The sequence below is a fragment of the Stenella coeruleoalba genome, assembly GCF_951394435.1.
Source record: "Stenella coeruleoalba genome assembly, chromosome: 12".
NCBI lineage: Eukaryota > Metazoa > Chordata > Mammalia > Artiodactyla > Delphinidae > Stenella > Stenella coeruleoalba.
The window spans coordinates 82,997,869-83,012,349 of record NC_137158.1 but is presented as its reverse complement, the minus strand read 5'-3'; the positions used below and the strand labels follow the sequence as shown (position 1 = coordinate 83,012,349).

The window sequence follows — 14,481 nt, the reverse complement described above, 5'->3', positions numbered from 1 at the left end:
TCTCCACTGGTGACAGATGATCCCTCAGCCTCCTTGCCAGGATATTCCCGTGATAACAAAGAACGTTTGGTTCCCGAACCATCAAAGGTGGTGCGTACTTCTGAGAACCGTGCTTTCCTTTGTAAAATCACTCCTAGCCTTCCCCTCTGCAGGGCACATTTCTCTTCCTTCTTCATACGTGCCTAGTTTTCACCTCTGGGAAGCTTCTCCTGACTGTCCCCAGGGATTCATCACTTCTTGCACCTTTTTGTTCCTATTTCTAAATCTTGTAAATCATTCTATTAGTTCATTTATCACAGTCTGCTGTGAGAGCATTGAAGTGTCTATATTCCTCACTAGGTTGTCAATATTTTGAAGTCAAGACGTGTTTTCCTTCCCTTTGCAACCTCAGTGTTTCACATGGGATTGGCCACGTGGAAGAAATGTGAAACAGGGTCAATGATATCACAAAATTAAGTTGGATAAAGGTGATCAAAAATAAACGACATTAATTCCACTCCTGGGTCTATATCCAAGAAAAAACCAAAAACACTAATTTGAAAGGATACATGTACCCCTATGTTCACAGCAGTGTTTTTACAATAGCCAAGAAGCAACCTAACTGTCCATCAACAGATAAATGGATAAAGATGTGGTGTATACACACACACACACACACACACACACACACACACACACACACACACAATGGAATACTACTCAGCCATAAAAAAGAATGAAATTTTGCCATTTGCAGCAACATGCATGGACTTGGAGGGCATTATACTAAATGAAATATGATATCACTTATCTGTGGAATCTGAAAAATACAAAAAACTAGTGAACGTAACAAAAAAGAGGCAGACTCACAGATATAGAGAACAAACTAGTGGGTTACCCCTGGGGAGAGGAAGCGGGGAGGGGCAACATAGGGGTAGGGGATTAAGAGGTACAAACTATTAGGTATAAAATAATCTACAAGGATACATTCTACAACACAGGGAATACAGCCAGTGTTTTATAATAACTATAGATGGAGTATAACCTTTAAAAATTATGAATCACTATATTGTACACCTGAAACTTATAGTATTGTCCATCAACTATACTTCAATTAAAATTTTTTAAAAAGTAAACTACATCACTCCAAGCTAGATTTCTCACGTCTATTTCATCCATAAATGAACTGAGAAATGGAGAAAACAGAAAAATCTATAGAACCAATCTTTTATACTCAAAGTAGTTAGGCTGGTTAGGCAGAAAACAGAGTGACATCACTAGAGCACGACTGGCACTACGATTTTGATGCTATGGTCCATTTTCTAAAGACAAGTTCTCCATTCTTGATTATTTTAAGATTTTTTTCAAGTTCTTGGCTGCCAAACAGACTTAGGGGACGATTACCTTCTGGTAAGAATGCGGTGACAAGACACGCCACTCCTGCCACTATATTGCTTGCCGCAAAGGGAAGGCGCCGACCGAAACGCTCAATGGTTAGTAAGATCAAGAGGGCTCCTGGCAGTTCCACAACTCCCGAGATGAAAAAGTCGATATAGAGGTTGCCTCCTGTAATTCCCAGGCGCATGACAAGTCCTTGATAAACCACAGCACTTGTGAACCTGGAGCAACATTGAAAGACAAGGGAGAACAAGTGAGAGATAACTTCAACCTGATCTGAAGGACGGGATGCATTGTAAATTTGACACAAGCTTTTGAATCCATCACAAGTCAAACTTACCAAGCAAACATAAGTATAAGTGTGCACTTCCTCATTTGGGGAGTTCTCACCAGATCTAAAAAGGATGGATTACTAACTTCCTCATCTGTAACAGTGATCTATATAAGATAGAAGCAGATTTCAGTAGCAATATACAGCAAGAGACATCTGCATATTATAGATTTGTCATTGACCAGATTCAAAGCTACCAGATGATCTTACTGAACAGACCAGGGTCTTTCGTTACTACATCTTAAAACCTGAGAATAAGAAGTTTGATTCTCTAGCCTTTGTAAGAGGTTAAATTCACAAAGATGTACTTGCTGCATTGAGAATCTATTCTTACGGTAATACCAGCAGTACTATATGCGCTGAGTAAACAAGGATGAAAGGTGTGTTCTAAAGTACAATACACTTGTGCATTTATTAAATTGGAGAAAATAAGCATAAGACTGGTGAGAGCAATTCCAAACAAGTTCCTTTATCCATTAAATCCTCAAACCTTAAGTTGCCAAATAAGCTAGAATAACGGTAAGTTCCCGAACAAGCGTGGCACCAAAGGTATCTTTTTGCTTCTGTCCATTTACTGGAATCCGGCATCTTTTTGATCCAGGAAAATTCAGCTCGGCTCTATTTGGCCATCCAAGAAGTTGGTCTTTTCTTTAATTCGATTAAACCAATATTGCTGTTTGCCTCCTATGTATAAGGCACTGTAAGGGAAACAAAGCTGGACATACCCACTGCTTCTAGTCCTGTGTGCCAAAGGGATCATAACTCAGTCCCCTTGAAGTGACCACTGCTTCACGTTTCCATGCACTTGCATATTCTGTTACTTCTGCTTGAAGAGTCCTTACACCTCCCCAGTCCTGATTTCCCTGCCACTGGGAGGTCTTGGGAACTGACGATCCCCAGTCTGTGCCTCTACTTACCAGACTTCTATCATAGCCCATACGCAACTGCATGCCTTTACGGGTCTACTTATTTTTCTCCCTGCATGAGCTCTGGAGGTCTTGGAGGGCACCAAGCAAAGTGCTTGGTGTTCAGCCAGTGTTTGGGTGATGACTGAATGTTGCGACAGGAAGTCAAATGCCATGGCCACGTCTGTTCCCTCAGACTATAGCCCTCGGTCTTTGTCCTTCTGTTAAGTGAGAACCCTGGCTAGCAAAAACAGGACCCTCACTGTCTGTTTACTCAACTCCAGATCCGGTCCAGAATGACTGAAAATCTAGGCAACTTTTCCCCAAGACTTTGAGTCAAAAGTCCCTCTACCAGCAGTCATAGGAATTTGACTTAAATTCACGCGGATAGTACAATACCTTGTCAATCACCTGTTCTAAACATTACGCTCAACAGGTCAACCAAAGCTGCATATCTGCTGCCTATGCTTGCCCCAAGGAAAGGCACACACACAGAAGAAGACTGCAAAATGGATGTCTTTAGATCACTTTCTTTTCCTAAGTCTTTCCAGTACTGTATTTCTTCTATACCAAGACACACACTCTTCACAGCTGAAAAATCTCAAAATTAGGACGTGTCCTACAACTCGGCTGATAAGAAAGCAATGTGCCCAGTTTCAATAGCATGGTTTTTCTTACTGAGTGTTGCATAAAATGATGATGTGTCTCAAAATTAACAGTATCTAGGGATCAATGAAGCAATATTAGTAGTTACCATAGCAACGCCAGTGGAAAACTGCTAATTGATTCCACCATCCATTCTTTTCATCTCCCTTTTGATAACAGAACCCATGGAATTTTAGTTGGGGGCATGGCAGCCTAGCTAAAGTCATATCTTCTAGCCTCTCTTTCAACCACGGGTGGCCCAGTGACTAAGATCTCAGCAATGAGGTGGGAGCAGAAGCCACGTGTACAAGCTCTGTGCCCCATCCTTTAAAAAGGAAATGGCTTGCTCTTCATTCACCGTCTTCCCTTCCTGAAGGATGGAAGAAGACAATGCTGGTGAAACGGCTTTGATTACACACCCTATTGCAGGCGAAGATGGAGAAACAAGATAAATGGAACCTGGGTCCTAGAGGACCTCATGGAACAGAGCTGCCTTAAGCGCCGGGCTACTCAACGCTGGGTGGGCACGTTAAAGAAAAAGAAACTTTTCTCTTTTTTGTCACTGTATTTTTGCGGTGTTTCAGCAGCAAGTCGACCTGTACTGTCACTAATACAATCCTTATTAAAATGTTCCCTGAGCTAATCCTCGAAATTCTAAGACCCCTACCTTCACCTTTGCTGCTCCAAAAAATAAAGCAGAAATAGCGTAAGTGAAAGAACTTAGTATATCACAGTACAGTTGGCTCTTCACACCCACAGGTTTTGCATCTGTGGATTCAACCAACCGTAGGACCTGTGACTGGTTGAAGCTGTGGATGCAGAACATGTGGATACAGAGCATCAACTGAGACCCATTCTATGGAAGGGCCTTGAGCATCCGAGGATTTTGGTACCTGCAGAGGGTTGTGGAACCAATATTCCACAGATACCAAGGGATGACTGTATATTATTACATGGTAGGTCATCAAAATGTTTTTCACAATTAGTTTCTATATATTGCCCACATTAAAATGGCTAACTTCTATGGAGTGTGCAATATTTCTTAGATTCTGGGCTAAGTACTTGACATGAATTATTTCATTTAATTCTCATCAAGACCCTCTAAAGTTAGTACTTTTATTGATCCTATTTTATAGACAAGAAAAACAAGGCTTAAGACACTAAGGATTCATTAGAAGGAAGGTGGCTAAGCTAGGATTTGAAATCGAGGAAGTTGATGGAGAGCCTCTGTTCTTAATCCTCTCACTGCATTGCTGACTGTATAAAAAGCTGTTTATTCCAGAAAATCTCTTTGTGGTTGACGGTGACTTCTGTATAATTTTAAAGAAGGATATTATGCACTTGACCAAGTATTTAATCTTTAGTTAAAACACTGTTTTATGGAAAAGTTGGCCTTGATTAAAATAATTTAGATTTTGAGGACCTTTAAATTCAAGATTAAAACCACTCATCATATGAGAGCCATTTTCCTCCATGAATGTATCACTTATTCTAGTGATTCTCATCTTTTCACTTAGGGTTTTTCCACAACTTAGACCCGGGTCATGTTCATCTCAGACTGTTCTCTTCTCTCCAGGGAGAGCCGACAGCTCTGCTCACGTACACACATGTACATCACTGTTCACTCAGAGCACACAGATAGGGACGATCCTTTCTTTTCAAAAGCAATATTCAAAACAATTTATTATGGACTCTCTTTTATTTCCTCTTCAATCTTCTTATTTTCTGCCTATAGCCATGACTCGTATGTCTTAGATAAGACTGAACAAATTACTTTCATTCTGGTCCATCCAACGTCAACATCCCAGAGTTTAAGGGAACTCAAACTTCACATATTTCAAGATCTCTAGTCAATTCAGATAGATAATTTGACACTTAAACACCTTTGTAGATTTTTCAGCTCTTCATGGTTCTTAACTCTTTCTAAGATGTAGATGTCACTTTTTCCTGAGCAGGTCTCCAGGCTAGTTAAGTTACTACATGACCACAGAATTATGACATGTTAAATTTTGACAAGACCATAGAGCTCTGATGGTCTAACCCAGCAAACTTTTTCTGCAAAGGGCCAGATAGTAAGTACTTTTGGTTGTGTGAGCTATCAGGTCTCTGCTGCAACTACTTAACTGTGCCACTGCTCTGTGAAAGCAGCCATAAGTGGATATATAAATGGATGGCTGTGGCTGGATTCCAATAAAATTTTATTTACAGAACAGGCAGCAAGCCAGGTCTGGCCTGCAGGCGGCAGACTGCCAACCTCTGAACTAGAGGGTTAGTGCTGGACGAACTTATACAGGTACTGTTATTTCCATTACAGGGAAGAAGAAGTTTAGGCACAGGAAAGCTAAGTAGTTAACCCAACAAAGACAGACAAGGAGTAGTTGAACCAGGAAGTTGCTACCTGAGTCTGTATTGCTCACCATTATGCTGTACTGTGTCTGCAGAGTGTAATATTTATTTTATTGTTTAAAAGTATGCTTGTATCATATCATTAATGGTTCTCAGAGATAGTGGGATTAAGGTGGTTTTTACTTTCTTCTTTTGGGCTATAAATATTCTCTTAAAATTAAAATTTGGGGCTTCCCTGGTGGCGCAGTGGTTGAGAATCTGCCTGCTAATGCAGGGGAGACGGATTCGAGCCTTGGTCTGGGAGGATCCCACATGCCGCGGAGCAACTAGACCCGTGAGCCATGACTACTGAGCCTGCGCGTCTGGAGCCTGTGCTCCGCAACAAGAGAGGCCACGATAGTGAGAGGCCCGTGCACCACAATGAAGAGTGGCCCCCGCTTGCCACAACTAGAGAAAGCCCTCGCACAGAAACGAAGACCCAACACAGCAAAAATTAATTAAGTAATTAATAAACTCCTACCCCCAACATCTTAAAAAAAAAAAGAAAGAAAGGATATCCTAGGTACACTCAGCAAAAGTTAACCGTTGAATCTGGGTAATAGGGGTATAGAAAATATTTCATTATTAAAAAAAATTAAAATGTAAACCTACATTACTTTTGCAGCAAGAAAAGATAACTCACTTTTAAAGCAATGGATTTAAATTAGACATTATGCACCTTTTTTTGTTGTTGACTCAGTATCACTCTCCCTTTCTTTTTCTTAGTAGAACCCCCCCACTACACCATCCCCCCCCACACACACACATACTTCATCAATTCGTGTTGTCAGGGAAGCTGACTCTGTGTCCAATTGTAGGCGGATGTCTGATCATCTGAGGGTAATTCTATCCTTTATGTCAGTGACTGGGCACATGACCCATTCTGAACCAATGAGGGATAGACATGTGACCGAATTTGAACCAATGAGAAAAAGGGCTTCTGGGAAAGTGCTTCATTGCCTTTAAGACAGAGGCATCCGAGGAATCTTCTCTCTCTCCCCTCAGGGAATTAATGAGGAAAGAGTGGGCTCAAATAGATCTTAGCGGCCATCCTACCCCCAGGAGAGAAGCCGAGTGGAGGGTGGAGGAGGGGAGGAAACCATGGCTCAGTGTGGAGACCAAGGTCTAAACAACCCTGGATGCTGTTCTATCTCTAGAATCCCAGATCCAGGAGCCTGGAGCTGTGCTCACTGTCTAAGCCCATGTAGGTTGGTTTTCTGTTACTTGTTGTCAAAAGCAGAATTATCTGGAGAATTCAGTCCAGAACAATGCTTTTGCATAACAACTGAATACTTCAGGCAAAATAATTTTGCATTAAAGAATGAAAATAATTGTTTCACTACTCAAATTTACTCCATAAACATATTTAGTATTAGTCTTCATTTCAAACTTTTAACATTTATTAGAATCAAGCAGTCACATGATCTCTGCTTTTCCTAAGCACAAGTTCAATGCCTAGTATATATCCTACACCAACAGAATATGAAGTGTTGATAGCAACTGAAGGTAATCGAGACCATAAAACCAATTTTCCCCATTCAGTAAATGAAAGGATTAATAGTGCTTCCAAGCAAGTATTTTGCCAGTTTAAGAACAAATCCAGCTGGTCTTTGATTTACTAACACGCTCTCTACAGTGACGCAGATATTCTGAAAGATGACCCACTTTCTGGGTGTCCAAAGACCTTGAGAGACTAAAAGCCATATCTTGGATGGAATTCATCCAGGAAAGTCTTGGCAACTCGTGTGTAGTAACTGTTGCAGCTCTTATTCTTTTACAACAACTTCTAGCTCTATATTTTTAAATTAAATCATGCTTCTTTTCTATTGCCAAAGCGTTACCAGATTTTGCATAGCCTGAGTCAGATACAAAAGAATAGAAATGCTATGTCAGGTTATTATAGATAGACAGATAGATAGATAGATTCTAAAATTTGCTTTACTGAAATATAATTTATGTCCAGTAGAATTCAGCAATTTTAAGTTACATTTCAATGAATTTTGGCAAATGTGGAGTCATATAACCACCGCTGCCATCGTGATGTGGAATATCTCCATCGCCCCCAAAAGTTTCCTCCTGTCTCTCTGCAGTCAATTCCCTGCCCCCAGCTTTGGCCCCTGGCAAACCCTCATCTCCGTTTTGTCATTACAGTTTGCCTTTCTAGAATTTCACATAAATGGAACCATGCACAATGTTATCTTTCGTATCTAGCTTGGCATTGTATTTTGTCACACATTTATCCATCTAAGTGGTGTCTGCCTGCTTTCATTAGGAGCAAAGGAAGATGGGAAATGCTCCTGGCAACATCTGTCTGTTTGGAGTCTTGTTACCTAGTAATGACACTCGTTGAAAAAGGGGTTGCTCACAGGTAAACTGTACACGCTGGTGCCCCGACACTCATTTACTGAACTAATGGCTATTTGCTCTATTTGACTCTTAAGTGTCTTTTAATTCTGCCAAGACTTTTGTTTTACATCAACAGTGATGTTAAAAGCATACTTTAGTCATCTTTTTTTGATTAGTTCAGCTCTATTTACAATTCTTTCTGGTGCCTTTCTGAAACACTTTTTGAAGTTGACATTTTAATTTAAATTGCCAAGAAAGAGAAAGACATTGTAAATAACAATGTTATAAATATGGTGTTCAGAGCTCTCCTGACATGGGATTGGTTTCTGGTCAAGAAACAAACTTCTTGTTACCCAAGGGGAAAGGCAGGGAGGGATAAATTAGGAGATTGGGATTAACATATATACACTACTATGTATATAAAATAGATAACCAACAAGGACCTACTGTAGAGCACAGGGAACTATACTCACTATTTTGTAATAACTTATAAGAGCAAAGAATCTGAAAACAAAAAGGTACATGTGTATGTAAAACTGAATCACTTTGCTGTACACCTGAAACTAACACGACATTGTACAGCAACTACACTTCAATACAAAATAATTTTTTTAAAAAAGAGAGAGATGACCAGCCAGGGTCAAGCTAGAGCTGTTGTATTTTAGTCGGAACATTTTCTTACCCACGCATTATTTAAACTCTCATCAGTAGCATATGAATGGCACATACACCTCACCTCAACTTACATAGCAGAGGGTGAAAGATTTCCACCGTCCTCAGTAACAGCAAACTGCCTGTCAATGCCACCGACGTGAAACTGTCACAACCCCAAACTCTCATCCTCCAATGAACTTTTGTTCAAAATGCCCCTCCCCAATTTCTTCCCAGAACCTAATTAAAGCTAACCTTCCCTTTGTCTCCTCAGACTGGGCTATGCATTGCCATAGTTTGCGTGTCCCAAAATGTGATTCCTCTGCTATTCCCGAGTAAACTCACTTTTGCTAAATAACAATGACTGTTAATTTTGTTTAAGGTCAGCAATACATACGCCTGGCGCACAGTGAGTGCTCAGAAATGGAGGCGGTTGACACTAATATTATTTTTACAACATTTCAGGGATATTTTACTTCCAGACGATAATTCACTTGGCACTTTCAAGAATCTTTTCAGTTAGTAAACTGTACCTTATACTACAATGCACTAGGTGGGGAGATTCTTTTCAAGGTACTCCTACATGAATCCCCTTGTAAAGACAACTGTCATTGTGCCTTTTTTAAAAAAAGGAATGGATTTCTTTTCTATTAGATTTTCTTAAGTTTACCAGGTATATTTAATGTTCACCTGGCACTGTTGATCTCCCAGGCCTTAGACAGGGTAATTTCTCACAAATGTGAACACAAGTAAATGACGCTTGGAGAACCCTGTTGCTCAAAGTGTGGTCCATGAGTCCACAGTGTGGTCACCAGGGAGCTTGTTAAAGATGCCCTACCTCAGATCAGAATCTGCATATTAACAACTTCCCTGGAGACTCGGGTGAGAAGCCCAGATGGTCCACGAAGTCCTGCCTCACCTGCTGACTCCTAGCATTTATTCTTCTTGGCCAAGATGGAACATGAGTCCCCCGGGTTTAGGTGGAAGAACCCAGCTGATCAGTAGGGTCTGGCGCCGGCAGGGGAGGGAACAGCGTCAGGTGGCTGCATTTCCAGCCTTGCAGTTTCACCTGCTTGATCTCAGTGGGTGGATTTTTCAACAGTTGTCATATTTCACAAGGAAAGGCGAAGCCACTGATGAGAAGGGGAATTCATCTCTTCTTGAACCTAACACTGACTTAGTAAGTGTTGTCACAAATTCCCAACATGCTTTGTTTTCTAGAACCTTTTACCCTCTAAGAAGTCTGTGTGAACAAAATATAACTTGAGGATTCGGCGTTCACTGATTTGGAGGACCAGGAGTTGTGCTCAAAGTTCAACCACCTATATAGGTCGTTTCTAGAAGCATCAGGAGCTGGAGAGCTTGGGTGAGGCCAGGGGGAAGTGCACGGTGACTGCTGTGGTACACCAATCCCCGCCGCCGCTGCTGCCTCACGGACACCCCCATCAGTCAGATGAAGGCCAGAACCAGAAGGTCCAGGAGTAAATGTTTAACGTCATAGAACACTGGCCGGCTTCTAGGTGGCAATAATGCTGCCTGGCAAACATAAAAGAGAATCTGCGAAATTACCCACAGTGGCTTGAAAAATCTTAAAAACCTCATTATACTTGAAAACAAGAGTAGATAAAGTATTCACCATACAGAGTTCATATGGTAAAGCAAAGCTCATAATCAAAATGATAATCAGTATTCGACGCTTATTAAAATAGTTAAAACCAAATTCCAGACACTTAGACCAGCGCTGTCCAATAAAACTGTAGGGTCATCTACGTCAGTTTAAATTTTCTAGTAGCAACATTAAAAAGGTAAAAAGAGGCAAAATTAATTTTAAGACTATGTTGCATTTGATCCGATCTATCCCCAGTACAATCATTTCAACATGTAATCAATGTGAAATTACTGATGAGATAGTTGATGTGTTTACATCACACTCAATCTTGGAAATCCACGGTGCAGCTCTCACATCACACCTCCGTGTAGACCACACATTTCAGGGCTCCACTGCCACATGTGGCTGGTGGTCCCTGTATTGGACTTCGGGCTCAGCCAGCTCTTTCGTGAGGATGCTCTGCTGAGGAGATACTTATTCCGAGAGATTGCGTCTGGCCCGGGAGGGAGTCCCCCTCCCATCCCACGACTGGGCTCGCTCCCTGGAACAGCAAAAGTGCATCTTTCTAGAGTTCCCCAGGGATCCAAAGTGCAGCCTTAACATCAGCAAAGGTTGATGGCTTGCAGCTGTGGGTCACATGGTGGAACACTGCTTCATATCTTAAAAACAAATCTGCGAGGATTTGGGGGAGGAGAGGTGTTAAAGCACATGACAGAGAGAGGGAAAAACAGATGGCATTCTCAGCTCTAAGACTCTAATCCTAAAGACTCAGAACTTGGCAGGGGTCGGACACCAAAATCTGATGTGAGTGGATGGGATTAAACATGTCACTGAACTCCCCAGTGGCACCAATAAATGTCACTGATGGCTGCTGAAACAGAAAAGTTCTAAATATCAAATGATAAAGGATGTCCAAAAAAATAAGGGGATACTATGTACAGTCTGATGACTATAGTTAATTATACCGTACTGCATATCTGAAAGTTGCTACATGACCAAATCTTCAAAGTTCTCATCACAAGAAAAAAATTTATTAAGCATGTATGGTGATGGTCTTAACTAGACTCACTGCGGTGATCACTTTGCAATACACCAAACACCAAATTATTATGTTGTACACCTATAACTAATATTATGTCATTTTATCTCAATAAAAAACTCCAAGAATTATAAATTTAAAAGAAGAATGTCCAGTGTCTTAAACCATAGGAACATGTCTAGATACACAAACTTTTAGTTCTAACTAGGCAAATTGAGTATCTGTAAGTAACTAGTTAGCCAAGGATTTTTCTAGAGAGGAGAAAGCTAGTGTGAAATAAACAAATCATCTGCTGTGTCACAAATAAAAGCCAAACCACATCTCCACCCACCGCATTCTTATCATCATTTCTTTTCCTAGCTTTTCCAGGGCTTCAGGTGTTTGCAGGATTCCAGCCAAAGTGCAGCTTCGCCCAGTAGGACTCTTGGCAGGTGTCTTTCTGCCTGGGCCTGGAGCAGGAGGCACTACCACCCTGTCTCTGGTTGCCAGCCCTTTCCATGCAGGCCAACGACAGCCAGGCCGACCCAGGGCGACGTCAGCTCCATCGCACAAGCGCTCCCAGCCGTGGTGACAGGGCGAGTCCAGGTTGGTATTCTCAGAGCGCCCGCGGGTTGGGTCAGCTCTCCTGCATTCCTGTGGGTCTTCTTCTCCGGGACTGGCTCCCTCTCCTGTTTGCCTTCGTCCAGCTCTTACCAGCCTCTCAGCAAGCCGGCAGTGGTCCTGGCGTCCTCTCTGGTGTTCGCCATCAGCTAGGTTCACAGGCATCTTTTCAGGGTGTTTTCTCTAAATCCCTGTGCTGAGCTGGCCCTGCCTGCTGGCTGTGACTGAGGAGAGGCCTGGCCGCCCTTCCTTGTCCTCTATTTAACATGTGCTCCTAGAGTTGTGGTGCCTTGGGTACCATCTTCTTTCTGCTCTCACAATGCCCCTAAGCCGTGGTTTCTCTGAGAAATGGGTCGTCATAGTTCCTATTTTTCAGTAAGAACTTTTGAAATTGTGTTTACACTTTGACCAAAGTATTTTTTTTAACCAGTTGTGAAGGCGAAAGCTACTTCGTAGTAATCATTTGCATTCAAAAGCATGTATCTTCCTAAGTCAGTGTTTCTCAGACTGAATTCTGTATTCTTAATTTAGTTTTTCTTTTAAAAGAGATCTATGGTGGTACTCATCTCACGAGCGCTGTTTGCCAAAAACGTTTTTGTTTCCTCTCCTCCCTCCCCAGCCCATCACAGGGACGTGATAGGATTGCAGTGCTTGGTCCTGCGTGATTGAGTGGGGCCCCCTCCCCAGATTTGCCAAGGAGTTGTGAGCATTTAATTGCTGAAGCAAGACCCTCTAGAACTCCCCCTTTTCTGCGATGGTCCAGGCAGTGGCTGCTAGGACAGCGTGGATTAAAGAGTGAGGACTCTGTGACAAGGAGAGGAGGCCCCAGTGAATCCACGTGGCACAGACAGGAGTTAATCTTTTGTGGGTTTTATTTATTTATTTATTTTTAAAATTTTATTTACTTATTTATTTTTTTGGCTGCGTAGGGCTTCACTGCTACCCCGGCTTTCTCTAGTTGTGGCCAGCGGGGGGCTACTCTTCGTTGCAGTGCGCGAGCTTCTCATTGCGGTGGCTTCTCTTGTTGCAGGGCACAGGCTCTAGGCACGTGGGCTCAGTAGTTGTGGCACATGGGCTCAGTAAACCTGGCTCATGGGCTCTAGAGTGCAGGCTCAGTAGTTGTGGTGCCCGGGGTTAGTTGCACCGTGGCACGTGGGATCTTCCCGGACCAGGGCTTGAACCTGTGTCCCCTGCATTGGCAGGCGGATTCTTAACCACTGCGCCTCCAGGGAAGTCCCTCTTTTGTGGTTTTAATCTCCAGAGATCTGGGGAGTGTTTGTTACATGCACACCTGGCTTATCCTGAATGATAAAGGGTCCATAGATTTCTCAAGTTTACAAAAAAGCCCTCTGGTCTATACCCTCTTCTTCATAGGAATTTATTATGCTAAGTATTATATTTCTATTTTGAAGTAATTAAACTAAGACTTCAACTTAAATTTGGGGAAATGGCAATTTTCATGAAATTTTGTTTGCTTCTTATAAATAATAAGTCTTTTTGATAAAATCCACCTTTAAAACTCCTAAAAAGGAATGAGGATTATTTCTACTGCTTTTTCAATCAACAGGCACTAATTAGTTTATCACTGACATAAATCATAAAACTAACACAGAAGCAGAGGGAGCCCTGGGTAGACCTGCCGTCCCATTGAAAGCTTGTGACTAAGAGCTTACGCCACTGCCTAGGGAATGGAACAGTTAACAAGTCCCATTTGAGCCCCCAAGTACACCTAGTGAAGGTGTTGGTGGGTCTGAAAATCATGATCTCGTTCTACACTGATGAAGTATGTTCATACGCTGTCATCTCCTTTTGAGAGGTATGCAGCGCAGGCATCATTCTCCCAGAGACAATCCTCATTTTTTAAAGAAATACTTGAGTATCTTGGGGGGACATTATATCCCTTCTGCTTTTGCATGACTGATGTTCCGGGTTTGAAGAGTATTTCTCCTTCATTTCAGTGATGGGCAGTTAGATAGCGAAGTCCAGAATCAGAAAGTGTGTTTTAGAGGATAAGTATTGATATGTGGGCATTTGCTAACAAACGTGTTATCACGTATCAATCTTTTAAGGCCAAGAGCGTGAACATGATTGTCTGCTGGTTGTATATGAATCTGAGGTCTAAGTGACCTGGTTCATTATCTGGTTCACGTATCTCCAGCCACATGGAGCTTCACAGGTGTGGGACATTCATTGATAACACTGGCAAGGCGCCTGCATCTTAGCCCCGATCTGAAGCCCAGGAGCACATAGATAAGTTACGAGTTGTTGGGTCCCTTAAAAATAGTAGACAGGTTTTAGGCTGTAAACTAATTTAGACTCAGAAATGGGAACTTAATAAATGATGCTTCGCTTATTAGCTGGTGCTCAGAAAACCAGCTCAGTACTGAGACCAATAAAGGTGGATCCTTGCTTCACAGTGGCATTGAGGGAGCAGGGCAGGTGGATTCAGGCCTGAATGTGACGGAGCCATAAGCTAATAGGAGAATGTCTGTACATTCTCCTATTTGGGTACAGAAGATTTCTTAAACAAAACCCAGAAAACAATCAATAGGTGAAAACACACTGATCTGACCGTATCAAATCAATTAAGGAT

The 14,481-nt window shown here is 41.9% G+C and overlaps 1 protein-coding gene across 7 annotated transcripts in view; it reads right to left on the bottom strand.

Annotated features, from left to right (window-relative positions):
- Positions 1-14,481, bottom strand: part of SLC22A3 (solute carrier family 22 member 3) — a 93,477-nt gene that overhangs the window by 20,661 nt on the left and 58,335 nt on the right. For all 7 annotated transcript variants that reach the window (XR_013830906.1, XR_013830907.1, XR_013830908.1 and 4 more), the window contains exons 6-7: positions 1,718-1,815; positions 1,384-1,598 (exon numbers count right to left, since the gene is read on the bottom strand). Coding sequence is in view for 4 of the 7 variants with exons in the window: in XM_079939969.1 (XP_079796095.1) it covers positions 1,384-1,598; positions 1,718-1,815 (313 nt within the window). In the remaining 3 variants the exon portion in view is untranslated. The remainder of the gene's footprint in view (positions 1-1,383; positions 1,599-1,717; positions 1,816-14,481) is intronic.